The sequence below is a fragment of the Cibotium barometz genome, chromosome 11 (genome assembly GCF_041138505.1).
Source record: "Cibotium barometz isolate CiBa-2024 chromosome 11, ASM4113850v1, whole genome shotgun sequence".
NCBI lineage: Eukaryota > Viridiplantae > Streptophyta > Polypodiopsida > Cyatheales > Cibotiaceae > Cibotium > Cibotium barometz.
In genome coordinates, this window is record NC_141056.1 from 55,707,092 (window position 1) to 55,733,958 (window position 26,867).

The 26,867-nt window shown below is 44.9% G+C and overlaps 1 protein-coding gene across 1 annotated transcript in view; it reads left to right on the plus strand.

Moving 5' to 3' along the window:
• Window positions 1-18,514, plus strand: part of RUG2 (Regulator of chromosome condensation (RCC1) family protein) — a 54,409-nt gene extending 35,895 nt beyond the window's left edge. The window contains exons 3-4 of the mRNA XM_086805497.1: window positions 1,817-2,126; window positions 17,692-18,514. Coding sequence (XP_086661623.1) covers window positions 1,817-2,126; window positions 17,692-18,194 — 813 coding nt within the window. The 3' untranslated portion in view covers window positions 18,195-18,514. The remainder of the gene's footprint in view (window positions 1-1,816; window positions 2,127-17,691) is intronic.
• Window positions 18,515-26,867: the final 8,353 nt, after the last annotated feature.

A 26,867-nucleotide genomic window follows, 5' to 3' on the forward strand; every position in this document is an offset into this window, starting at 1 on the left:
GAGGAAAGTAACATAGGGCTATGTATATAACCCTGTCCTGTGAGAGCTGTAAGCTGATCCACATGTATCTGGCCTCTGGATCCTGTGCTACCACTCTCAGTCTCCCCTGTAGCTCTCGTCTGAATAGAATTGCTACTCCCCCCGACCCTCTCAAGGTACCCTGGCGTGTGGTCCTCCTGTATGCTGACTCCCAATGGAATCCCTCTACTCGAGGTAGCCCTCTCTCTGGGCTCTGATGTGTCTCTATCAGAAGTATGATCTCTCCTCCGCATAACATGATCTCTCTATCAGAAGTATGATCTCTCCTCCGCATAACATGCTCCAGTCGTCCAGGTTGCACCCATAGTGACCCATTACAGTTCCATATTGCCATGTGTATCTTTGTCAGTGGCCTGGTCTGTGTCCATAGGTCCCAAACCGCTAATCCATGGGCCGGCCATCATTGATGACTCGACCATCTCGATAGAAGGCCTTCTTGCCTTCTCTCCTATGCTCTTGCGTGTAAGACTCGTGGCATGCAAGCTCTCCTATGCTCTAGCTGCATCCTCGTGAGATCATCATCCAAGAAAATAGGAGCTCCCTCTAAGCCTCGTAGTATGACCCTCTTCCTCATGAAGGTGACCCTCTCCGTCTCTCCTGCAAACTGTAGTATGAGGGCTCGCTTGCGTGTTGAGTCTTTCCGGCTCTCCATGCTTTCGTGAAGGGGAGAGGGTCCTCTTCCCTGTAGCCTAGCTTCATGCATAGACGTTGTCCATCTTTCTCGGGACTGGAGTTGGGTGTCTCGGCTATACCTGTGACTCGAATGTTGAGGCGGCGGGCATGCCTCATCTTCTTCTCCTCAATGGTGGTGTGAATGATTTGATGTTCTTCCCTTTGAGTCTCCTCCCTCACTTCTTTACGGCTGTTCTTCTTGACCACCTCAACCCATCCTGAGTGCTTGGCTTCGAGTTTTCTCTCCATGTCCTTTGTGATCTCCTTGGAGATCTCTTCTTTGATGGCCGTGAGAGTGTTGTCATTGATCTCCCCTTCTTCCTTCTCAGTGTTCTTGACGGCTACCAGTTTCACTTTCAATGCACTCACCTCCTCCTTGAGTGCTGTGTTCTCTTGTTCAAGATCCGTGACCCGTGCTTCGAGGGCCATGATGTGCCGGTGTAGTTTGTGCTCCACCTCATTGAGGTTGGAATTGGATGTCTTCTTGTTCTCCTTGATTAGTGCCTTCATTGCCGTCTCGAGGGCCTCGAGTTTCTCTTGGAGACTCGGGGCCATTCCTCGAGATTACTCTGCAGCCTTGTGGGAGGAGAGACAGAGAGAGAGTTATGTTGCTGCCTTGGGGGCCTGAGAAAGGGTGGGTGGCACAGGGGCTACCGGACAGGCAGACGGGCCAGCATAGCACCAGCAGGGCAGCGAGGCGGAGGGGCTAGTGGGCTGCAGTAGCGAACAGAGAGACGGAAAGAGAGATGGCGGGGTGTGATGGGGGCCTGAGGAAGGGTGGGTGGGAAAAGGGAGGCACAGGGGCTACCGGACAGGCAGACGGGCCAGCATAGCGCCAGCAGGGCAGCGAGGCAGAGGGGCTAGTGGGTGGCAGTAGCGAACAAAGAGACGGAAAGAGAGAGATGGCGGGGTGTGCTGGGCCGGAAGAGAGAGAGAGAGTGGCGGGAGGGGGCTATGAGGAGAGAGAAAGAGATGTCGGGAGGCTGAAAATGCAGGGGCGGGGGAGGGATGGCAGGGAGAGAGAGAGAGAGAGGGAGCGAGTGTCCATGCACACACATCCTTTCAAGTCAATTCAGCAATGAAGCTCTAATATGGTGCTTTTCAGGTATCTCTAGGATGGGGCCATGCTCTTGCTTGCACACTGGAGGGGAATCTCTATTCATGGGGATATCCTGGAGATGGACGGCTAGGCTATAATCCAAAAGGTATTGACTGCCATGGAACACTAAAGACTTCCAAGATCCAGCCAACTATGAATCAAGCTGAATTGTTGGAGCTTGCAAGTAATCAAACCGAGGAAGATATGAAAAGGGAACTCGAGATCGTCTATCAATGGGAACCCCATCTTGTGGATTTGGATGGCCTCAGAGCACTTAGAGTTGCTTGTGGATTTGACCACTCAATGGTGATATGTGGTAAGATGCTTTTTTCAGACTCTTGAAAAATTTCACAACAAAGCAAGGTAGATTTACCAAGTAATCAGCTTGTTTTTGAAGGAAGTCTTCTTTTTTCCTAATGTCTTTGCAGATTTAAAAATAAGTTGCCAGAAAAAGTACCTGCCTGCCTCCTGGTTCCTTCCTGGTGTGCTCTTGGCTGATGCAGGCTTTGCACACCCTTACCTTCTTCCGTAGCTCACTTTGTTACTCCTCTTCTGCGCTTAGTCTTTTACTGCCTGACCTGTGGTTCCTTTGCTCTCGTCTTGTTACCCGATCTCCACTCAACCTGCTTCATCTCCTCCTTTCGGCCTCTGTCCTCCCCCCTTTCTCGAGGCCAATGTTTGGCTAATTGTTTCATCTTTGTCCTGTATTCTCCCCCTTTCTTCTAGTGTGTGCAATTACAGGTAGTACAGGCCTCTCTGGTGTTCTTGCTCAGAAGGACTCCTTGTAGTAGCTCTGACTACACGCTCCACTACAATTTCTCTCACAATGTTCTTCAATCTCTTCAAAGGAGTCCAATCCTTGAGTCCTTTACCCATAGTCACAAGGGACGGGGGACGGTAACGGGATGGGGGACGGCCATAAGTAGGGAACGGGGATGGGGGAGGGAACGGCACTTAAAAAAATAGTTTTTTTAAAAGTTTTTCTAGTCTACATTCTACTTTGGAAGTACATGAAAGTGAGCACAAATTTACACTAATATGGTAAGCTTTTGAGTCATATTAACAAAATACGCCGATCAAAGAGTGAAGGCATTGACGGTTGAGGACCGTGATGCGAGATCCTGAGGAGGGCCTTGTGGCATTTCCGCAGTGGTCAGAGCCACCCCGAAGCTTCCCGCCCTGCCCATAGAGGATATGAATGATATCAAGCCTGATACTCCGTATGGGCTCTGTTCGTGGGGTGAGGGTGCCCTCAATGGCCTCACTGCATCGAGCTCTCCAAATGTGCCACATAGCAATACTCCCATCTCTGGCTAGAACTTCAATGACCAGTGGATGGAGGTGGGAGATGGGATGCCATGACGGCTTCGGCCTCAGTGGCCCAAGAAACTGTGCCCCATGTAACTGTGCAGGAGGGGGCCCGGTCCATAGTGAAGATGCGGAGAATCCTATGCCAAACCCGCCAAGCCTGATGGGGTCCAATCAAAAAAGTGAGCAAAGAGAGAGGAATTGACGACGTGCTGAAGTGACGTGAACCTGCGCTGCTGCCCCCGCCTGCCCTCTGTTGCCTCCGCCTGCTTCTTTGCTGCCTTCGCCTGCCCAACTGCTGCCTTCGCAACCGCCCTTCGCCTGCCCAACTTCTGCCCTTCGCTAGCCTTTCAGTCCCTGCCTACCCTTCAGCTGCCCCCGCTAGCCCCTCTGCTGCCCCCCGCCTGCTTTCGCCTGCCCCTTTTGCTGCCCCACCTGCCCTTCAGCTTCCCCCGTCAGCCCCTTTGCTGCCCCCCGCTTGCCTTCACCTGCCCCCTTTTGCTGCCCTCACCAGCCCCCCTTTTGCTGCCCCGCCTCCCCCTTTGCTGCCCGCCCCCTGCCTTCTTCAGTCCCCGCCTGCCCCTCTGCTGCCGCTGCCTGCCCCTTTGCCCTTGCTTCCCCAGCTGCTCCCCGCCTTTGCCCCCCTTCCTCTGCTCCCGTTTTCCCAGCAACTATTTTATCTGGGTTCAAGTCGGCCGCCCACTTTTCTTGATTGGTCTTATGGCTTTTTCTACCGCAGCTAATCTCTCATCACCCCCAGTGGCCGAGAGAATCATCAATTTTTCACAAGACGAGCTCACCTCTCTTCAGCACGACATTGACCTTGAGGTCGAGACTACCCTTGTTGCGAGAGTTTATGGTTCCCACCCCTCTCGTTCACAGGCCCGTGAATGGCTTCTAGCAGCTCTCCCTTCGGAGCTGATTGTGCACTTTCAGGATACTCGTTTACTTGGTCGAGGCTTCTTCCAGGTGGACTTTCATTCTTCAAAAGCTACTTCTCAGGCTTTGGCTAGCAGCCCCTTTCCTCTTGGTCCTAGGAAGATTTTCTTCTTTCAGTACCAGGTGGGCTTTGATCCAGTGGTGGAGGATCAGCGCCTTACCCCGGTCTCACTACGGTTCCCTACTCTTCCTCGGTCCTATTGGAAGCTTTTAGCTTCCATAGGGACATCCTTTGGCCAGGTTCTAGAGGTACCAATCCTCCCGAGCTCTCCCGCCTTAGCTTCCATGGCCGTTACCGCCACTCTTGATGGTGTACCCCGGGTCCTTGTGCTTGTTCGTGATCCATCGATTACTGATGATCATGTTATCCTTCAGAGACCTGACGGATCTCATTTTCGCCAGAGGATGGAGATTGCAGGCAGACCTGACCAGTGTCGGATTTGTCGTCGACAGGGTCACATTGCTAGAGATTGTCCCAAATCGAGGGGCCATGCTAGGAGGCGGCGTGGTCCTGCCCATCAGAGGCCTTCTACAGATGCCGAGACTCCAGCTGCTCCCTTGCCACAGCAGACCACACATCGTTGGGTTGTGGTTAGGAATGGTAGGCACCCTCGGATCCTCGTACCTGCCCTTGGAGCACCCTAACCCCTATGCAGCTCTTGCCTCACAGGATGTTGATCCTTTTTTGGAGGATGAGGCCTTGCAGGCACATGATCTGGATCCCTCACAAGAGGATGCTGCATTACAGTTACAGGATGATTGCATCCTTGAGGATGATGTTGCACATTTGCATTGTCATGGTACCTCTCCAGTTTTGAGGACTAGCCCTGGCTTTTCCCCGGAGTGGGAGAGAGAGGTAAGGTTTACATCGTCAGATTTTCCCTCCCTTACCTATGCGAGACGTACTTCCGCCTCTAAAGGGGGTCCTTCGTCGACCACGAGATCTGGTCGTTCCTACTCTGAGTCTTTATGAGGATTGTCGCTTGGAACATTCAGGGTCTTGGGGTTTTTTTTCCGCGTCGACGGAAACAAATTGTAAAAACCCAGCTTCATTGTGCAGTCATAGGTGGACCTACGGATATATTGCTCTTGCAAGAGCATAAACTGGATGCTAGTCAGTGTGGGAGATCAGGCAAGCTTCTCTCGGGACACACCTTTTGGTCACCGGCTGTTGGTACCAAGGGTGGTGTTTGTATCTTTGTTTTAGCTTTGATCTTGCCTTGCATCATTGGACATGGTGTCATTTTGCCTGTGAGAGCGCAGTGGATCCTTCTTATGCAGGGTACTACACGCATTGGTATTCTCAACCTCTATGCTTCTAACCATAGAGGTGAGAGGATTGCCTTTTGGAAATCTCTCACTACATTGATGCCTCTTGCGGACCATTGGATTATTGGTGGGGATTTTAACATGGTTGAGATGCCAACGGATAAAAGAGGTGGACATGAGGGCTTGGTGCATCCTCTTGAAAGAGCGTCTTGGGAGAGATTTATACTCTCCATTCATGGTAGAGATTGTTGGCATGAGGATGACATTTTGAGGAGTCCATCCACTCTTCTTTATTCATGGTCTAACAGGAGAATAGATGTAGGATGTATCTATGCACGATTAGATAGATTTTATGTGGATGATTGGGTGCTTGATAGAGGTGGACATACTTTGATTGCTATACAGGCACCTCCAAATTGGATCATTGCCCAGTGCTTTTATGTATTAGAGATCCGAATTGCCATGGATCAGCACCCCATGTATGCATCCCTGATCATTTGTTTTCAGATGTAGAACTATCGCGTCGTATGCTTGATATTTGGAGATCTCATGACTTCTTACAGGCCTCTCAAAGCCTGGCCTTTGCTCTCTGTGATATTAGTGACTTTTATCACACATGTGCCTTGTCTAAGAGGCAAGAGGCCTTGGACTTAGAAAGGGCTATTAGACGTAGATTGGCTACCTTGCAGAAAGAGCACGAGAAACATCCTCATGCTCAATGGGTTGCAGATTCTTTATGTACTGTGAGCAGAACTTCATCACTCTCTTGAGCAACGCGCGGAGTACCGTTTCCATGCCCAGGAGTCCTTTTGGACACAGATGGGTGGCAGATGTAACAAACATTTCTTTGCTTCTCACGGCCCATCTCATGCCAGAGATAGTGTCAGGCAGTTGCAGGATTCACATGGCACTCTTCACTCAGATCCTCTTATGGTTAGACAGATTGCCACCAATTTCTATTGCCAGCTTCTTAGTGCTGAGCCGCATTCTGATCTGAGACATAGGGCACAGAGGAAGGTTTGGAATGCATTGCCACATTTGATCACCGAGGAGATGGTGCCGCTCTGGATGCCCCTTTTTCTATGCAGGAGTTCAGTCATGCTCTTCATGCCTTACCTCATGGTAAGTGTCCAGGGGAGGATGGCCTCTCCCTTGTTTTTTTCACTACTTTTTGGGATGAGATTGGGGCTGAGATAACATCGGCTTTGCAAGAGATGTGGGACATAGGTTCTATGCCTTCTTCTCTCACTGAGGGGCTTATTTATCTTATTCCTAAGAGCGGGGATAAGACATTGATTGGCCAGTGGAGACCTATCACCTTACTTGGGACTGCCTATAAGATTCTTGCTAAGGCAGTGAGCATCAGGTTGCAGCCAATTTTGCAAGATGTTATTCATGATATCCAGAATGGATTCTTACACGGCAGGAGCATCTTTGATAACATTTTCTCGTTTTGGGAGGCCGTCGAATGGGCTAAAGCGAGCAATCAGCCCTTAGCCATTCTGCTCTTGGATTTTGAGAAGGCCTATGATAGAGTGGATTGGGACTTCCTTGAGGGTACTCTTAGTCATATGGGCTTCTCTCAGAAATGGATCAAGGGAGTTTCATGCATGTATCATGATGCCCACACAGTAGAGTTCTTGCTTGCGGTGATAGAAGAGAGCGGTTTCAGATTTCTCACTCAGTATGACAGGGCTGCCCATTAGCCCCTTTATTATATATCATGGTTGCAGAGGCCATGAGCATCTTTCTCCGCTCCACTGCTGGTATTTCAGGATTGAGGTTGCCTCTTCGTACTCATGAGGAGTTGGTTGACTCTGAGTTAGCTGACGACACAGCCCTGTTTTGGGAGGCTTCACATATATGCTTATGTTCCTTCCGGGTAGTACTAGAGGAGTTTTGTTTGGCAGTAGGGGCACTCATTAATTGGCACAAATCTGGTGGTTTTTGGGTTAGTGATTCACCGAGAGTTGATTGGGGTGCAGAGCTTGGTTTTACTTGGATCAGTAGAGGATACATTGCTAGATATTTGGGATGCCAAGTTGGGATTGATATTTCTCCTACACAGCAGTTTGCTCCGGTACTTATGAGTATCCGGAAGAAGCTCCTCCATTGGAGCTCCAGGAGATTAGATTTAGCCTCCAAAGCTTTGGTGGCTAATCAGGTTTTGCTTGCCGCCTCAGCTTGGTTTATTGCCTCTTGTTGGTGCTTCTCTCGTGCGTGCATTGGCCAATTGCGGAGATTGATCCGCAATTTTCTCTGGTCGGGCTTGGATGGCAACTCAGACACTCGTGCCAGGGTAGCTTGGCTCACAGTTATTCAGCCCAAAAGAGAGGGGGGCTTGAATATTATCGATCCGGATGTTTAGTGCAGGGCGTTGCTTTGCAAACTTGTGGTCAGAGGTTTCCTACCAGGCACTGAGCCTTGGAAGGATTTTCTCTTGTCTCAGAATTCCAGATGTACACCCAGGGTCGGGAGAGACTGGATGCCCAACATAGGTTTTTTGTTCACAGAGGCTGATATTAGGGCACCATCTTCCTCTCTTATTGCAGCCATTGTCAGAGCACGGAGAAGCATGAGATATTTTTTGCGACAAAGGCTTCCTAGGTCTTTGGACGAGGCTGACCGACAACCTATTATGTGGAACGAGTTCATTAGGAATGAGGCTGGTCGGCCACTTGGTGCATCTCGTTATATGCAATGGTTAGAATGGGAGAGATGCGCATACACAGTTCTTGCTTGGAAGACCTTTAAAATCACCTTACATATTGGGGTGATTCTATTCTCTTCCGGCTTATAGCTGTGATTGTTGTATGTTTTTCTCATACTTGATAGAAGTCTCTTTCTGAAAAAAAAAAAAAAAACCTGCCAAGCCTTTAGGCAATCCCAAAGACAATGACGTTGGGACTCTTGGGGATGGCCACACCTTGAACAGATTGCTGCCTATGGTCAGCCAAGTGCCAACAGCCAGCCAGCTGCACAAAAAGAGAGTGATCTTTCTGGACGAAAAACTGTACCACAGCCTCTTCCAGAAATCTGAAAGAAACTCAAGAGAGGCCCTGAGACTACTAGTTATTGGCATATATGCTATGAGTTATGCCACATATGATATGAGTAGTGCCACATGTGAACATGGGCTAACCAAGGGAACTTTTCTCCCTTTGGGTTTTTTCCCCTTGGATATTAGGTGTGAAAGGACACCACATATTTTGTATTTTGATATTGTGGAGTCAACCCTCTTTGCTCCACACATATTGTATCCTATCTTTCTTTGAGCATCAATCACCGTCTCTCTCTCCCTCTCTTGAGAGAGGTTGTTGCTGTGTACTTCTGTGTGTGTCTCTGTTTCTGTGAAACCCTAACTCAATAGTGGTATCAGAGTTGGGCTGTCCCCCTTCTTCATGCGCAGCCGGAGATTTTCGTCAGCTGCCACAGTTCCATCTCTACCTTTCCGTTCAGCCCGACGTCTAACATTTCTATCTGCTGCGAGCTATGTCGTCCTCCCACCCGTCCAGGCGCCAGCAGCCCTTTCCCGCCCGTTTCGGCCACCAGAGGGGGTGGCACTAGTGGGGAGGGCTCCACCACCCCGCCCACCGGTGGCACTTGCACCACAGGAGGCGGCCCAGGGCGGCGCTCAGCCCCACCTGAGGCTTACGTGGCGATTGACAGATTTGTGAGTTTTTTTTTGCCTTATTTCCGTCGTCGTGGACATTCCATCGCTTGTCATGATGTTTTCGTCGTCGAGCCCGTCCGACGCCTAGTCTCCGTCTTCGCGCCAGCGCTGTCCTGCACCATCTTCTGGCTAGTCCTCATCTCCGTTGCCCATTTCGTCGCCTTCTAGCTCCCACGCCGTTGTTGTCGGCCTCCCGTCGACACTGTACCCGTTGTTGTCTTCTGCAGCACCCGCCGCCAGCTGCAGTCCATCTCCCGCCTGCAGCAATCTGCCAGCGGCTCCCACCATTGTTGCCTCTAGCAGCTGTCATCGCCTGCAGCTTCTACCACAACAGTGCCGCAACTCCTGCACTAGCCTTGCTCCCGCCATTGTTGCCTCTAGCAGCTGTCATCGCCTGCAGCTTCTACCACAACAGTGCCGCAACTCCTGCACTAGCCTTGCTCCCGCCATTGTCGCCTCCTGCAACTCCTGTAGCAGTCCGTCATCGGCACCCTCAACAGCTCATCATTTGCAGCAACTCTGCAAAATCAGGTAACTGATTTGTGGTTCAAATCAAGTGGCTTTTGTGCAATTCTTACTTCATTGCAAAAATCAGGTGCAGGCAGCACTGCAGGGCAACATCTCGCTGCAGGATTCAGGGAAAATTTGGGGATTTTTCAGATTTTGGGGGTTTTTAGAATTTGCATCATTGCAATTACAGGACAAAATTTTGGGGCTTTTCTAAAATTAGTGCTTAATCGCACAATTAAAGCTCATTGGTACATAGATTTTTGGGGCTTTGTCAATTATGTGCAATTGACACATAAATCAGCCCATTGGTGCTCAGAAATTTGGGGATTTTCATGATCTCGCAGATCGGGAGGAGACTTTGGATGCCCCCTTCTTTGCATATACAGCGTGGCTTGGTTGCAGGATCCAGATGCTTGAGATAGATGGCACACTGTTAGCAGCCACACACTGGTAGTCTCAGGGCCTATCACATCGCTTATGGAAGAGGCTTTGGGACAACTATCGGCCGAGGAAGATTACTCTCTTTCTTTGGCTGATGGCACACAGGAGTTTGGCGGTTGGTATTTGGCTGGCAATCCAAGGTGGGTCAGCAGCTTGCCCGAGGTGTAGCCACCCCTAGGAGTCTTTGCGACATTGCCTTTGGGATTTTGCTCGAAGGCTCAACAGATTTGGCAGCGGATTCTCCGCATCTTCGCTATGGACAGGGCATTGACCTGGATCATCACTTGGGGTACTGTTGCTTGGGCCACTGAGGCTAGAGTGGTCAGGACTTATGAGGAGGATGGGGGAGGACTAGCCCTGCAGGTCTCCCACCATCGTATTGTAGCAGTACCAGTCGTAGCCCCACCGATAGGTGATTGGCAACTAGGCTCATGCCAGAGATGGGAGATTTGCAGTAGCATAGCAGCCTGGCACATCTAGCGTACTAGATGCAACGAGGCCATCGAGAGTACCCACACTCCGCCGGCTGAGACCATCAGGAGCATATGGCTTGATATCATTCACACCCTCTGCGGTCAGTGGGGGAAGCTGCAGGGAGGTTTTGATCTCATGCAGAAGCGGCGGGAAGCCTTCTTGAGACTTTAGAGGCCTGGCCCTTTCCTCACAGATAGAGGCGGTGAACCCATTTGGCATTATAGACCACCTGTATGGTTGTTTCCCCCCCCCCTGTATGAGATAGCCTTCTCCTCATAGAGCGGCCAGTTGGAGGAGAAGCATCTCTTCCCCTTTGATCATTTGTTTCCCGCCCTTATATAAGGCGAGTTTGTATCTAGCCCTTCGTGGTTGTACTTAGCCTTTGCGGCTGTTTGTTCTGTAACTAATTGAAGGATATTTTTTCCGGGAAAAAAAAAAGAAATTTAGGGCTTTTCAACATTGCTTATCTGCAGCCTTGAATTTGGGGCAAAACATTTGCACAAGACTTTGGCATTGCATTTGGGATTTTGCTTGCATGTGCTTTTTATAGCATATTTAGTTGCACTTGTTTGCATCTCACTTGCAAAAGATTTCAGCACATGGTTGGAAATACCACTGATATATTTGGGGTTTTGTCCCAAGAGGACAAATTGGATGGCAGTAATCACCCCCTATGGAGTTTCATGGTTCGAAATCTACTTGTAGCCAAAGGATTATGGGGTTACGTGTCATGTGAAGATATACCCCCTTTTGACATAGCACCTAACACGCCTGGCCATGGTGCTCAACCAGCAGCAATACCCACTTCTCCCTCACAGGAGCAGAAGAGATGGAATACTCGAGATGCCCAAGCGATGGCTTTGATTGCTTTGTCAATAAAGCGATCAATCATACCGCATATTTAGTCTTACAGGACCTCACGACGAGCTTGGGATGTACTTGAAACCATGTATCAGGCAAAGAATGAGGCCAAGGTTGCATTTCTCAAGAAAGAGCTTGAGAACTTGGACATGAATGAAGGTGATAGTATGGCTGATCATCATATGAAGATCCAGGATCTTCGGGAGCAACTGCTCAATATTGATGAGGTCATTTCCGAAAAGGAGTTGGTTTCCAGGACACTATCATCTTTGCCAGAAACCTACTTGAACTTCCACACATCGCTCACTGTATCTATGCGGGGAAACCCGGAACCAATCTTGTTTGAAGAGTTGGTTGCTTTGTTGCTACAGGAGGAGCAGAATTGGAAGAACAAATCTTCCAGCATACGTGGCAGTGATGGGGCTTTTGCTACCCAAAACAAGGGCAAGGGAAAGGCCAAGCAAGCCCAAGAAAAAGGGCAAATGTCACTACTGCAAGAAGACAGTTAGATGTGTTGTTGCATTGGCTGTCCATCATGAATGGAAAGTGCATTAGTTGGACATAAAATTAGCTTTTCTCAATGGGGATTTGCAAGAAGAAGTGTGTGTAAATCAGCCCATTGGTTTTGTGGTGCATGGTCATGAAAACAAAGTATGCAAGCTTCAAAAAGCACTTTATGGTGTCAAACAAGCTCCTCGAGCTTGGTATGAGAAGATACATACTTATATGACTACGCAGGGATTTCACAATAGTCCAACGGAGAGCACCCACTATGTGAAAGAGGATCATGGCACTTTGATTATGCTCATTCTTTATGTGGATGACATGTTGCTAACTGGGAATGACATGGATAAAATTTCAGCATTCAAAGCTGAATTGCAAACATCATTTGAGATAACAGATTTGGGATTGTTGCATTATTATTTGGGCATACAATTTGTACAGACAGATGTGGGGATGTATGTACACCAATCAAATTACATTCAAAAGCTGTTGCACAAATTTGGCTTCCAAGATTGTAAGCCCATCTCTATTCCGATGGAGCAAGGGCTGAAATTGAGCATGTATGATGTTGGAGAGCCTTTTGATATGAGTGTTTACAGCCAAGTAGTGGACTGCCTCATTATACTTATGCAACACACGCTCGGATATTTAGTTTGGGGTTTCCTAGTGGTGTAAATTTATGCACAGCCCAGGTTCAAAGCATTGACAAGCAGTGAAGCGGATCTTCCGCTATCTTCAGGGCTCCATGGATCTTGCGTTGGTATATCCTAGGGGGGGCAGCTTGCAATTACATGCTTACAGTGATTCCGACTGGGGTGGTGACTATGATACACGGCAATCCACCAATGGGAATTGTTTCTTTTTGGGGCATTCATCCATACCATGGCTGAGTAAAAAGCAGCCCACTGTTGCCACATCTACTTGTGAGGTTGAGTACAGGGCAGCTTTTATAGCCACAGTAGATTGTGTATGGCTAAGGAGATTGATGACTGATCTGCGTGAGTGTCAGCAGACACCCACCACCATACTCACTGACAGTCAGAGTGCTATAGCCGTGGCACGAAACCCAATGTTTCATGCACGTACTAAGCACATAGAGATTCATTATCACTATGTTAGGGAGAGGATTCATGCAGGGGAGATCTTTCATCTCATTATCTTACTCCTCTACACAGGACAATGTTGTAGATCTATTTACGAAGGCGTTTCCTCGAGAGAAGTTTGAAGCTTTACTCAAAGCTTTAGGCTTACTCTCCTACAAAGAGTGATTTGCTCTCACTTTGTACAGGTTCACATTGCCACTACAGGGGGGATTTATTGTATATGCTATGAATTATGCCACATATGATATGAGTAGTGCCACATGTGAACATGGGCTAACCAAGGGCACTTTTCTCCCTTTGGGTTTTTCCCCTTGGATATTAGGTGTGAAAGGACACCAGATATTTTGTATTTTGATATTGTGGAGTCAACCCTCTTTGCTCCACACATATTGTATCCTATCTTTCTTTGACCATCAATCGTCATCTCTCTCTCCCTCTTGAGAGAGCTTGCTGCTGTGTACTTCTCTGTGTGTGTCTCTGTTTCTGTGAAACCCTAACCCAACACCAGTGTCTTGTTGTTGCTGCTACAGTGCCCTCAACCTCTGACATCCAAATCCTGCGGTCCAGCCGTGTAGCGGTGTAGGCAAAGAAGGGGGTACGAGGAGTCTTCTCTCTATCATTGTAGCCACTAAGGGTGCCCAACACCGGCCGGACCACCGCCACAATGGATCACCCCGATGGGCGGAAGATCCCAGAGCATTTGGTGGACTATGTAGAAACAGAAGCACACCACCAACGGAAACATGAGAGGTGCACGCACCGGCATTGAAGGCACCACACTAACACTCCGCCGGGCATCTACCAGAGATAGGAGATGCCACCTAGTCCACTGACTCCATGTCTTTTAGGAATTATTTAAATAGCCCTCAGCTCATCCTTGAGGACATTCTTCATGCTATAGCCTTCATACTACATCCTATCCTTAACCTTGAGTGTTGTTGTCACTTGTCTATTTCAGCCTGTGTGTTGTCCTACTCACTATGACCACTGTTGGGGGTACAGAGGCCATGTAACGTTGTCATTGTTTTCAAATGCTTTGTTTTTGTCTTTGTCCTTCTTCACTATTATTTCTCTCTCAAATCCCTCAATTCATAAGTTCAGATTTTTTTGACCTTATGAAGGTATATATATAAGTATTGTTTGAGTACTCATGTCACTCTTGCCAATCTTGTTATCTATGTTATGCTGCATTCTAATCTGTCTATTCGTGTGTGCACTACGCTATGAGCATTGAGGACTCCGGACATATTGTCCAGAGGAGAACCACCGCTTTAGTTTGCCAAGCAACCAACCTTGCTAGAGGTACACTAAAATTCCTAGTGGGACTCTTGAAACTTGGAGTCCTATTAGCTCACCTCTTATCTGTGTGTCGTCTATATGCCAAATACACGCTGTCGTGGTAGTCCGGTTGGCCATTCAAGAGTCCTCTCTCACAACAGTGCTATAGTCGGCCATTCAAGAGTCCTCTTTCACAACAGTGCTATAGTCGGAAGAGGTTCTATTATGTACCACCAAGGGACCCCTTCCAGCCTTCCCTATGGCAGCCAATCTTGGTAATCCCACCTTTGGTAACAATGCTGCCAACCCCCTCGTGTGGAATCCCTTTCTACAGTGTTGGGCCGAATGTAGGAGAGATCAGTTTATCTTACTGCTCTACACAGGATAATGTTGTAGATCTATTCACAAAGGCTTTACCTCGAGAAAAGTTTGAAGCTTTCCGCAAAGCTTTGGGCTTGCTCTCATACAGAGAGTGATCTGCTACCTTGTACAGGTTCACACTTCCACTACAGGGGGGATTTGTAGGCATATGCTCACTTATGCTAGTGCTATGTGTGAACAGGGCTTAACCAAGGGCACTTTTTCCCATGTGATTTTTTCCCTTGGATATCAAGTGTGAAAGGACACTCTACATATAATATTTTGTACTTCTATATTATATGGATGTGGCACACATGCAAGGGTTGACTTGCATTTTGTGGCTACCACACTTTTGGCTCTCTCTCTCTCTCTCTCTCTCTCTCTCTCTCTCTCTCTCTCATTTCTCTGTGTGTGAGCTTCTCTATCCTGCACCTAACCCTAATGTGCAGGTTTGTGTGTGTGAGTGTGAGTCCAACACCAACATGCATCACAGGCTAATGTAAACCGGCCTTCAGAAAGCAAAGGGCGGTGAAACAAACACTCGCACATAAAACACTTCAACACCATTGAGGACCTAGAAAAGGAAAACAAACAGGGGGAGCTAGAGTGCTCCTGCAAATAGTACACGGACACCGATTGGCCCCAAATCGCAGTGGCGCCCCTTGCGGTATTTCTTTAATTGATTATAAGAGCTTTGATTACAATATAAGGCTGGTAATTCAGCCGTCACAGTAGAACCCTTGAAGCCTGCAAAGAACCTGCATCTGGCTTCTTGTCCACTCGGCATCCACAAACAAATCCAGCCATTGTTCACATCGAAAGACTCTTCTCACATTGAGTCTGCATACAGAAGCTTTCTCCCAGGATCAAGGCTGCCACAACCATCCATAGCCTCTCACACTATGAACAGCATCACACCCTGACACATCCAGTGCTTCTGCATCACAACACAGACTCCCAAACTGTCTCTCAAAAGAGTATCACAGCACAGCATAACATACAGTCGACACACCTGTACAAACCCTCTCTACCATCCAAGGGTACTATCCATCTCTGTCATGGATTTCCTGTCCCCTGTCTTGCCAGTAGCAAGGCTGTACCAAACATGTGTCCATTCCTGTACCCTTTGCCTGAATGTGACCTATCTCCTGGAGAAACCCAAAAACATGTTTCCTCGAGAAAACCTACGACCTGTTTCCACATGAAACCCTTAGGCCTGTTCCCCTTTGAAACTTCTGTCCTGTTTCCCATACATCTAGTTACCTGTTCCCTCATGAAACATCTGGCAACATAGAGATACTCATAACTGTAGGTCCCACTGTTCCTTTCTAGCAGGAAGAAAACAATCTGCTCCATGAGCACGCAGCCATGCGAGCTTGCATCACTCCCATGCCAAGAAACATAACCAAAAGACCTGTACTTGCAGTCAAAAACCCAAGCACATTGCTGAATTTGCAACCAAACAAAAACAGCCCATAAACTGTCCCAAAACAGTCCCGAATCCAAAGCAAAGATAAACTGAAAGTTCCATCAGATGAACGCCATCGACATGATGTCTATGTTCATGGAAAACTAATCTTTGCCTTCTGTAAAAACACGGCGTTCTCCAAAAAGCACACACATGGCCTAGCTTTTTATGCGCTGCCTGTATCCTGGTGATGCGCCGCCTGCAACAGTACTCAACCTGCAGCCACCTGTACGAAAAAGTGTGCAGCTGCCACCTGAATTCAGCTGTCGTACAGCCTCCGTACTGGACTGTACCTGCTGTCCGTACAGGCCTGCAGTTACTGTTCCAGCCGCCAGCCCAAGACCTGCACAGTAGGCGCCAGAATCTGCACAACCAAAATCTGCAACATGGACTGTACCTGCAGACAGCCGCCTGACCTGCCACGTGGACTGTACCTGCACAGCAGCCGTACACTGTACCTGCAGTCCAGCCCTTCCATGCGCAGCCAGCATGCATCTTCAGGCGACCAGCCCTCCTCAGCGAAAAAAAACACATGCGCCTGCTGTAGGGATAGGCGCCTCTTTTGCCTGCTAGCCCTCCTTTTACCCAAAAAGCACACGTGGCCCCAAATATAGCATAAGGGCCACGTTTCTTTAATGAAGGGCTTAATAAATGATTTTAAAGGTTTTTAAACCTTCAAAGCTAAAATTCCTTTGTCCCCTTTCACACATGGGGTTATCCACACATGGGCTTCCATCTTCACTCCCACCTGATGCCATTTCACACTGTCCACCATGTCCCCGTGCACATCTGCATCTTGTCCAGAGAAAAACACAGGGTCATGACAGCTAATCTGGAGAGTCATTTCGGAAATGATGCAATCTTTTCAGCCAGTCCCAATGCTGGAGGAGGACTCCGAGTTTGCAGGTTCGACAGGCACCTTCTAGGAGATACTCATGTGCCTTTTTACCAATTGTTTGTGGCCAAGGCTTACAGGTTGCTCTTACCACCCCTATGGATTGAGGACCATGCAAATCGCCTTTGGCATATGTCAAAATCTCTTGCTTGGTGGAAAGCTGCATTGAAAAGAATTTGGAAGAGCGGATTGCCCCTCAAGCAACAATTGTTTCTATGGAGATGTGTGGTTGGGGTATTCCCAGGAACTCTTTTGGCACGAAGGCATATTGCGACCGCATCTTGTAGGTGGTGCTCCCATCCTAGAGAGACAATGCCTTACCTTCTTTGGCATTGCTTGCACTCTCGGTGTTTTCTTGATGACCTGTCCGGACACCTCCACTCTCGTGTTTTCCTGGGAGGCATTTCGGGCGAATGTTTTGGCTTTTTGGTTGTCATTTTCCTCCACTATCAGCTTATAGAGACTTCCTTGACTGGACTAGATTCTGGGCATTGTGGACTATCTACCATGCGTGGAATCAGCTGCTCTTCTTTGGAGATTCGTTTCAACTCCTTGCTTACTTCCAGAGAGCCCTTTTACAATCCCTCCGAGATTCTCATGAACTTGGAGACCATTCCTTTTAGCAATTAGAAGTGTTTTCCCACTGTTTTTGAACTAGGTAGTAGTGCCCCACTGTGGCACAACTATGAATGTACATTGTTTCTTCTAATGAGACAGTGGTTTCATATGAGAGAGAGAGAGAGAGAGAGAGAGAGAGAGAGAGAGAGAGAGAGTTTTTCTGGATGCTCCATTTTTCAGAAAATGGCCTGTTATTGAGCTTCGGAGATAATAGTTATGGCCAGTTGGGAAGGACAGCATGGACAACAGACTCGGTGAAGGAGTGGAGAGTATCTTTCAGTGAACACGTGGCTTCTATTAGTGCTGGACTAGGCCACTCTTTAGCAGTTGCCCTTTGTTGTACACATGATGGTGGGGATCGAAAGTTGGACCCTTCCGCATGCTCATGGGGATGGAATTCAGCCTTCCAACTTGGCAGGACAACAGTCAGTAGCAAACCTATGCAGGTTCCTGGGCTGGCGGAAGGTCATGTGCTTAGTTTAGATGGTGGGCGTGTACATTCTCTTGCAGTGAATTGTGAAGGTGAGCTGTGGACATGGGGTAGTGGGAAAAATGGGAGGCTTGGTCTTGGCAGCTTTGCAGATGAGCAACAACCTTGTCTTGTAGAAAGCATCCTGGATTTAAAAGTGCAGCAAGCTGTCTGTGGAATGGATCACACGATTATTCTAGTTAGTGAGAGGTAATAATTTCTTGATCAAACGGAAAGACACCTACATCACATCTCAGATTGGCCCTACTATGGTCAGGCATGTGATGGTGGCCATTCTCTATAATCAACTCTATTATAATGGAGGCAGACCTGTGGTCATAGAAGAGCAATATTTTTTTTCGATATTCATTTTCAAGTTATCAAAACCATTGATTCTCTCATGTGAAATGGGCAATGGATCTCCCTAACTCAAATAGAATATGGTAATGCCACACATTGCTTAAAGTTGCAACTATTTATTTTAAATCACATTATCGTGTAGTTGTTTAACATGATGATTCTCTTTGCTCCAAATTATCATGTTTCTAGTATGCACCACTAGGAATCTTATCTAACCAAACAAGTTCCTTAGGCTGACATGGGAAGGGTGATTAATGTTAGAACTTGACTTTTTTTGCAAAGAGGCCATGATCTCTGGCAACTATGCACATGCACAATAGAGATGATAACAATATTCTAGTTACATGATGATCTCCTTCTTCAACCCGGTGTTTGCCATTTGGATTTTCAAATTTGGTAGCTTCCACCTTTAGGTGAAGCTACTCCATGATTTCCTTCTTCGTTGCCTAAAGCTCTTCACGGAGCTTATTGTTCCCTTCCACTAGTTGTTGCAACTCCTTTACCCATGCTGCCTTACGAGCTTCCTCCTCCACTATGGCAATGGAATCTTTTGGTCTTTGAGGGACACTCTTGAGGTCAGTGATTTTCTTGTCATAGTAGGCCTTTGCGATCCTCATTTCTTTGTCATGGGCCTCTTGCATTGCACTCATATCCCTTTTGTGTTGCTTCGGTCTTCAAGAGAAGATTTCCTTGATGTTTGTGAAGGCATCACAAACAAATGCCACCATGCCTCCCCTTGTTTGTTGGTGCTTGCCATGTATCTTTCCATGGATGCAATGGCTTTCGTAAACTTGGCCAAATGCCCGTTTCATTTTGAGGAACCTGTCATCCTATTGTTTGAGGGAGTTGGAGGTGGAGTTGACATATGCTGGAGTGGTCCATCTCAGCTTCCCATGTGGGCTACAATGTTGGCTTTGACTTTAAACTTCACACACGGGAGGATGGGGTTACAAGTAGGGGTGAGAAGCCATGCATTCACATGCTCAAAATGGTTTCTTTGGGTTGCTTCCATCTTTGGAAGCCTCACATTTGTCTTCATCTTGGATCATGATATTTGTTGCTTCAGCACATTTGTTGTGCCAACAATCCTTTGCCATGTGACAGCGGCATGTCATCTTTGTGCTTGGTCCTTCTCTGGTTCTTGGTCCTGGTCCTCTTGAGAAGAATGCTTTCTCCTCACTCGATGTAGCTTGGGTTACTTTCCCTCAAAACCACTTCTCTTCTTCTATGAGTGCTGCTTTCACCAAGATTACTAGCATCTAAAACCTAATGTAGTTTTTTCCAATTTTCTGAAATTTTCAAACTGTTTCGGTTGATTTTAGTTAGCACTTGTTTACTCATGTAAGACCCCCTTCTTTCAGGAGATTGTTGTGATCCTTGTGGGTTGTTTCACGGATTTATCAGATCCAACATCTAAGCATAACCCTGTCTAGTCTGAAGGGTTACCAATCCACCCAACCACTCGGGCGAAGAAATCCGGTGTCTTTTTGTGTTGAGTTTGGGGGGTTTGTTCTCGGGTATAAGGAAAATGGCTCCAATGCTCCCTACTCGGCACAATTTATATAGTTATATGCATATATTGAAAACAGATACACTGACTAAACATTCAATTATTTCCAATTACTAATCACTTCAGCTTTACCAAAAATCCTTATGGATATGATCAATTCCATACACCAACACAATATACTTCGGACCAATTGCTTTAGGTTCCATTATGCACAAACCAATTCCTTGAGATCTCAGACTAGTTGCTATAGGTCCAACGTCCGAGTCAATTACTTTAGGATCCAATTTCACAGCTGATGTAGCTGGCCTCTCGAGGGTTGCCCTGTCAACATTGGATTAAATACTGACATCTTTCTTTAAACATTGGATTATAGGTGTAGCTCGCACCATTAACCATTCAAAGAGCGGTCACTCTATTGAGCATTGTTACTCATCTCCCTCATGATGTGCTTGAGATCATCCAATCCACGCGAGCTCGTCCACCTCAAGGTCGCTTTCCCTAGCTAGGCTTGATTTAGGAAGCATTGTACACCCATGAGGTCGCTTCGATGATGCTCCATCACTCAGTTGTGTTGGTGAGCACACCCTTACGCCCTTACCGCGAGGAGGGTCACACAACCTCATAAGTTGGCCTCCCACATGAGCACCACTCGAGATGAACCCACATGACGGTAAATCACATGGCTTTTTGCCACACCAGTGCATTGGTCAATGTTATGCTAGCATCCTCCAACATGCTTCACATAACGACCCTTGCTTTTCTAGGCAATCACATCAATCAATCTTTTGCAAGCAATAGAATATAGTCCTTTTTTTTAAATTTCTAAACAACATTTTCACATTCGCAGCATAAACAAAATGTATTGCCATAATAGAAATTCCCTAGATTTTCAAATGCAAGGTAATCCAACTTTCTAACTCATTCATAATATTGATCTCTTCAAGGGGAAACTTTGTTTCCGGTCCCTATGGGCAATTCCATCAGCTACTACTAGGGTCACGTGGACTTAGTCGACCAATTCTTCTTCTAGAACTTATGACTAATATTTTAATTTATAGGATCTATGTGTTTAGCTTCATGGTTATTCTAGGTTTCTTTTTTTCTTTTTTCCTTTTTTTTAAAAAGTGGATATAGTTTTTATATTCTAATCTATTATTATTATTTAGGGAGTTTAGGGAAGAAGGGTTAGGAGTGCCGCCAGAGCCGTGCCCAGGGTGGGTTTCGGTGTGTGTGTCTCTGTGTGGGTGCATGGGTTATTCTAGGTTTCTACTAGGTTATCTCACTAGATTTGATTTTTAACAATTACTAAAATATAAGAAAAGAACCAACTTCACTATTGTTTTGACTTGGGATGATCGTGGAATCCAATTTCATCGATTGCGGTTTCGCCTAGAGTGTGATTCTCTATTCTATTCTCTCAAGAATGACCACACGCAATTTTATTTTCATACTTACAAAGGTACTCCTTGATGTTAGTTGATTCACAAGAAATGGTACCAAAATCACTTTTGGCTTACAAGAAGACAATAATTTTCTTGATGCAAACAACTTAAATGTAGTAAACCTTAACTCATTGGGGTAAAAACTTACACCTTGAGTTTGGTCCTTTGCACAAATTTGGCCATTGGTTAGGTTAATTGTGCACCATCTCTTAACCCTTCTTTCCTTTCGGGTGAGAAATCTTGTTATCGTAGATTCGCTTTGGGTTGTTTAGACCTAACTTAGGCATAACACGTAGTTTGGTTCTTCTTTGATTCCTTAGTCTAATAAGGATCTTGTAGGTGTCTTTACAACTATAACTTAGAGTTAAAGAGTCTTATTCCATTGCAAGTTCTAAGGCCCATTGGGGGGAACAAGATTAACCTTTCTAAAGATTCAAAAAGAAAGGTCTTAGCTTCGTCTCTGTACCTTTGCGGACGTTCTTTATGAAGGGTTTAGGAACTCTAGCCTTTCCTATGATGGTGAAGACTTGAAAAGAGTCCTTATAGACACAGTCTCATGAGATTAGCATTGACACACCTAAATTGACGTGTCTAACATCTTTCCATTCCCTACCCCTACTCTTACCACCATAAGGAAACCATGATCTAACTTTCTTGAAGTACTTTGATTAGCAAAGAAAAAGAATAACCAACAATAGCTATGTTTCGGTTGCAAATCTATACTTAACCTTTCCCTTCATATATGTTTATCAATGACCTTGGGTAACCTTGGTATTAGCAACTCCACAACCTTTACATAAATGCGAAGATTAACATTACTCCACAACATAGCATTCTTTGACACATTTCTTTACTTAGGCTAATTAGCTTAGTATTGCTTAGACTTAAGTGAACCAATCACCAATTTCCTTTCTAGAAGAAGCATTACATCGACAAGTACTTTAATATTAACCTAATGTCATCTCGAAACATGAACCTAACACTTGTTCTTATGTATGACCCTTATGAGTTTTGACATAATTTTTCTTTTCCTACTTGATCAACCCTATCGTTGTGCAAAAATTAAAGACATAGAAAAGAAGAGTTATTGTACCATCTACTTGTCTTCATTTTCATTCTAAATGAGACTTCATAAGAGCAAGATGGATTAGCACAAAAGAAAACCTTTCGTCTAACTCGCTAGACCTTTTTTTGAACCATTTTGGGGGAGATTCCTATCGTCAAGTGTTGTTAACATCTTTAAGATGTAAGCATCATTAGAAACATCATTAAGACATAAGTATCTCTAAAGTCTAACATTAGCAATACTAAGACATACCATTAAGTATTACCAAGGCATCCTTATGATGTAAATATCATTAATGTAAAGCATTAACATTTTTTGAGCATAAGCATCATCACATCTAATCATTAAGAATCCTTAAAACCTAATATTGGTATTATTAAGACTTCATCAGGGCCTAACATTTAAGCATCCTTGAGACATATTATTAAGCATCATTAAGCTATAGCATTTGTTGATTCATGTAGCATATTTTTGAAAATGCTTCAATAAACCACTTACCACTTAAACACGGTTTTTAGAATCATTAGATAACTTAATTTGCACTTAGAAAACCTTTAATGAACTACAAGACATTAGTTGGATCAACTAGCATATAGATGATGAACCAAACTTTGTGAGAGATATGCATATATGAGAGTATATGAAATCTTATATAAGCCATGGATACCATTTATGAGGCATCTATTCACAATAAGCTTGATAAATAGCAAGGACATTGATCCTACTTAATCTGAGAACCTTATTCATATATTATGTAGACCTACCATCCTACAATGAACATGCGTAAGTGACATGGATCTTTATAAAAAGTAGCTCAAGTAAACAAGAGAAAACCTCAATTCTATGAGCTACTTAATGCAAACAACTTCCTTTTCACTCCTTTCAAATGATAAGCTATGTGAGTTTCAAGAATGAATCATGGGATCTACTTAGTAGATAAAACATAGCTTAAAATATAGATCAATCACACAACTCATTAATGTTATTCTTAAGCATTCTTATAAGCATAAAAATTGACATAAGTTGAAAGCAAATCCTACCCATATTCTCATTGATTCATGAGATTCAAGAAAAGAATTCAACTCCTCATTGGTGAGCAACAAGATTAAATCACTTTATGCAAGCTAGCTTACGCATCAACCCTCTTTATATGAGTTGAAAGCTTCATTTCACAAACTTGAAATTTATGGTTCTCATGAGCATTGGCCATTTTAGGAGGCTCTAATCTCACCATTAAGCTCCCCATTATGCTTGTCCATAGCATCTAAACATGAGTACTAAGTATAGCCAAGAGTTACCATGCCTAAAACCATATATACATGAGCTTGGTCTTGAAAAATAGCACCAAGGAGGGAGAAAGTTGGCACATAAATTAGCTTGAGGGGAGAGTAGAATATCAAAAATCAAGCCCACAATCTCAACATTGGCCATTCTCATAATTTTCTAGGGCTATGGGGTGCCTAAACCACACATTTGAGTGATGAAATCAAGCAACATGGGAATAATGAGATAGCATTTTTCTATATTTTTCACAAATATTTAAAAAATAATAGCTATTTACATGAAGCTTAACCTCTTGCTTAAACACTACCAAATGCTTAGCTTTAGATGGGAGAAGGGCATGAGAGTTACCTTGAGTGTAAAGGGAGGGAGGAAGGAGGCCCCAAGCTTGAGGAAGAGGGAGGAAGGAGGCTCACATGCACAATGAAGGAGAAGCTCACGTATTTCTTTCTAAGAGGGAAAAGTGACTGTAATGGGATTAATTTATAGGCAATTCATAAATGCAAGCCTTACACCTTATTAAAAGGACTCATGTATGCCTTTATTTAGCCCAAATGGCTTCCCTTGCTTTAGAGCACAACATCGCACTTTTAGTGATTTATTCATGTTTTAGGTGCATAGGCTTAAATAATCCTTATTTATCACCACGTCAAATTAGGCATAAGGTTCAAACCATAGAAATCTTTTTATAACAAAACGTTATACCAAGTGTGAATACCTTAATTTCTTTTTTTTATTACACCATCCACAATTATTTTTCAGGGTGGTCAACGCACAACTACAGTCCTGACTATGGGTTCTAGGCTTCGGTTCACATGCATGTGAATAGGTTATGTGAGTGTGTATGGGGTGACAGGACTCTTATTAATTAATCAGACTACCAAAATTTTCTAAAATCCTTGAGAAATGGATTTTGATATATACTTATATGACCCAAATTTCGTCCCGAACGACCAGTTTCCTAATAATCTTACTTCCTGGACTACTTTTCGTTTCCCGTCAAACCAATTTGTGCTCTAAAAATCTCTGTCAATCATCGGAGTCCGATCCAAGGTCTAATTCCACATATGGGATCTAGGGCCTAATTAGAGTTTTTTTTTAATTTAAATACTTTTTTGAATTTCAACCTTCTTTTATTCGAACGGATGCTTCCAAAATTAGCAGACTAAATAGCTGGCATATTTCATTAACTGAAATGTTCATAAAAAGATCTGGCATAGCCAAAAATTAAAGTACTCGCATTTGCTGCTTGGCATTCAAAATCTCATGTGGGTGCTTATGGATTCACATGTTGGTTTCCTTTGCCAGATCTTGGGATCAAAAACAAAATTTCTTGTTTAATTATTTTTTCACAAAACTCATACTACTTTAGAATAAATTTCTCTCACTAGGCTTTTTCTAGCTAATAAGAAATTTCTAACTTACCTAAAGAGGGATCTTACATTTATGCATGGATGTGAGAGGAACAAGAGAAGGAACCTTTGTTTCATGCTATGGACAACATCTTTCAAGCGCATGCTTTTTATCTTGTGATGTTTATGTGGGCCTACAAAGTAAGTGGGTAGTGCTTTGCAATTTTGGAATTCACCATGAGCAAACATATCTATGGCTAATGTTAACCAATGCGTGGTTTACTTAATCTACTGTAAGTTGCTTTGCCATCTTTTTCGCTCGAACAAGCACTAAGAAAGCACCGGAACATATAGAACAACTTTACCTTGAGATAGGGAAAGTATATGGAGTACATACTTGTTGAAGGCTCTGACCATTTTTAAGTTTACATGACCTAGTGTGCAACCTAGTCTGTCATTTTCGACACGAAGCAATACACAATCATTCCTTTGCAATCCCTTGCAATTGAATACTTATGAGATCCCCTTCTCTATTCTTGCTTGCATGTACGCTATTGAATCTTGCTTGTGTGATAGATGCGTGCTCGATAGGTTTGTTTGTAGGTTTCCCTTTTGCATTAGCTTCTTCTTCTTCTTCTCACTTGTGAGAGAGAACCATCATGAAGGCTATCTCTTTTTGCCTCCATTTAAGCATAGAGATCTCTTTCTTTACCCCATTGCTACTAAGGGTCATTTCGGTGTGACACCAGAATGAAAACATGATGGATGAGCTAGGAGGCACTCAAGTTACAATTAAGGCAAGACTCAATAACACATGCTTCGATAAGACTAAGGTAAGCTCTTGACTTGAACATATTTGGTATTATGGCAATGGGGACTAGCCTAGGGTGTAGCTGTATTCATCCGTCCATTCCTAAGCTATTGAGATTACCCAATATTACCCTGTGCTGATTAAGAGGTCACACTTTTAATAACACACGATTTTAGTGTGTTCAGTTTTTTTTTAAAGTTTAATTTGAAAATTAGGGCATTCTATTTTCATCGCTCTAATTCAGCTTGCAAAAAGGGACACACGATCGTAGCGCTGAGAGTTAGCAGGCTGCCTGATTTTGGCAAAAATTCCTCTGAGCTCGCAAAAAGATCGAGCTGATTAGGGTTGCAACTTGTCTCAGATCCAGACAGATTAGGAATCTGTTAATGATGATGGCTCAGCAAGCTGCCTCAGATTGAACAGACAGATGAGAGCGCCCATCGTTGCATGTAACAAACTATGATGAGGCAAGCTGTCCCTAGTAGCGTTCTTTCCTAATGTCCCTAATGTCTAGACATCGCTTGGACATACTGTGCTTGGTAGCGTTCTTTCCTCGTCAGATCACCCTCCTCCAATGACCATTGTTAGAACCATACTTGATTATTTGGACTCGCAAATATGGACATATGCCTTATAGACCCCAAAAAAAAAAGGACTCTCCTGTTGAAAAATTATGCCAACTTCACCATCTCCTCCTACTCATCAAATAAAACATCTTGGAGGAGGTTCCAATTGAGGGTTATGCAACTTAACTTGGGGCTCAAGCTACTCCATTATCACGGTACATTGCAGGTCTTGAGTTGAAGCAAGAAAGGAGGAATTCCAACTTCAGCTTACACCAGTCCAAATGATTCAAACCGTACAAGATCCTATTTCCAAATCTTAACCTTCTTTAAATCTTATTGGTGCTTTCTAAAAGGTAGGATTAATATCTTACATGGTTAAGATTAAGTTTTATAGATAATCTTGAGATATAATTTTTTGTTTACGCATGATCTTGTTAAGAATTAGAGAAACTTGACCCTTATGATATTATGCAAGCATGTTTGGGAGTTGACAACTATA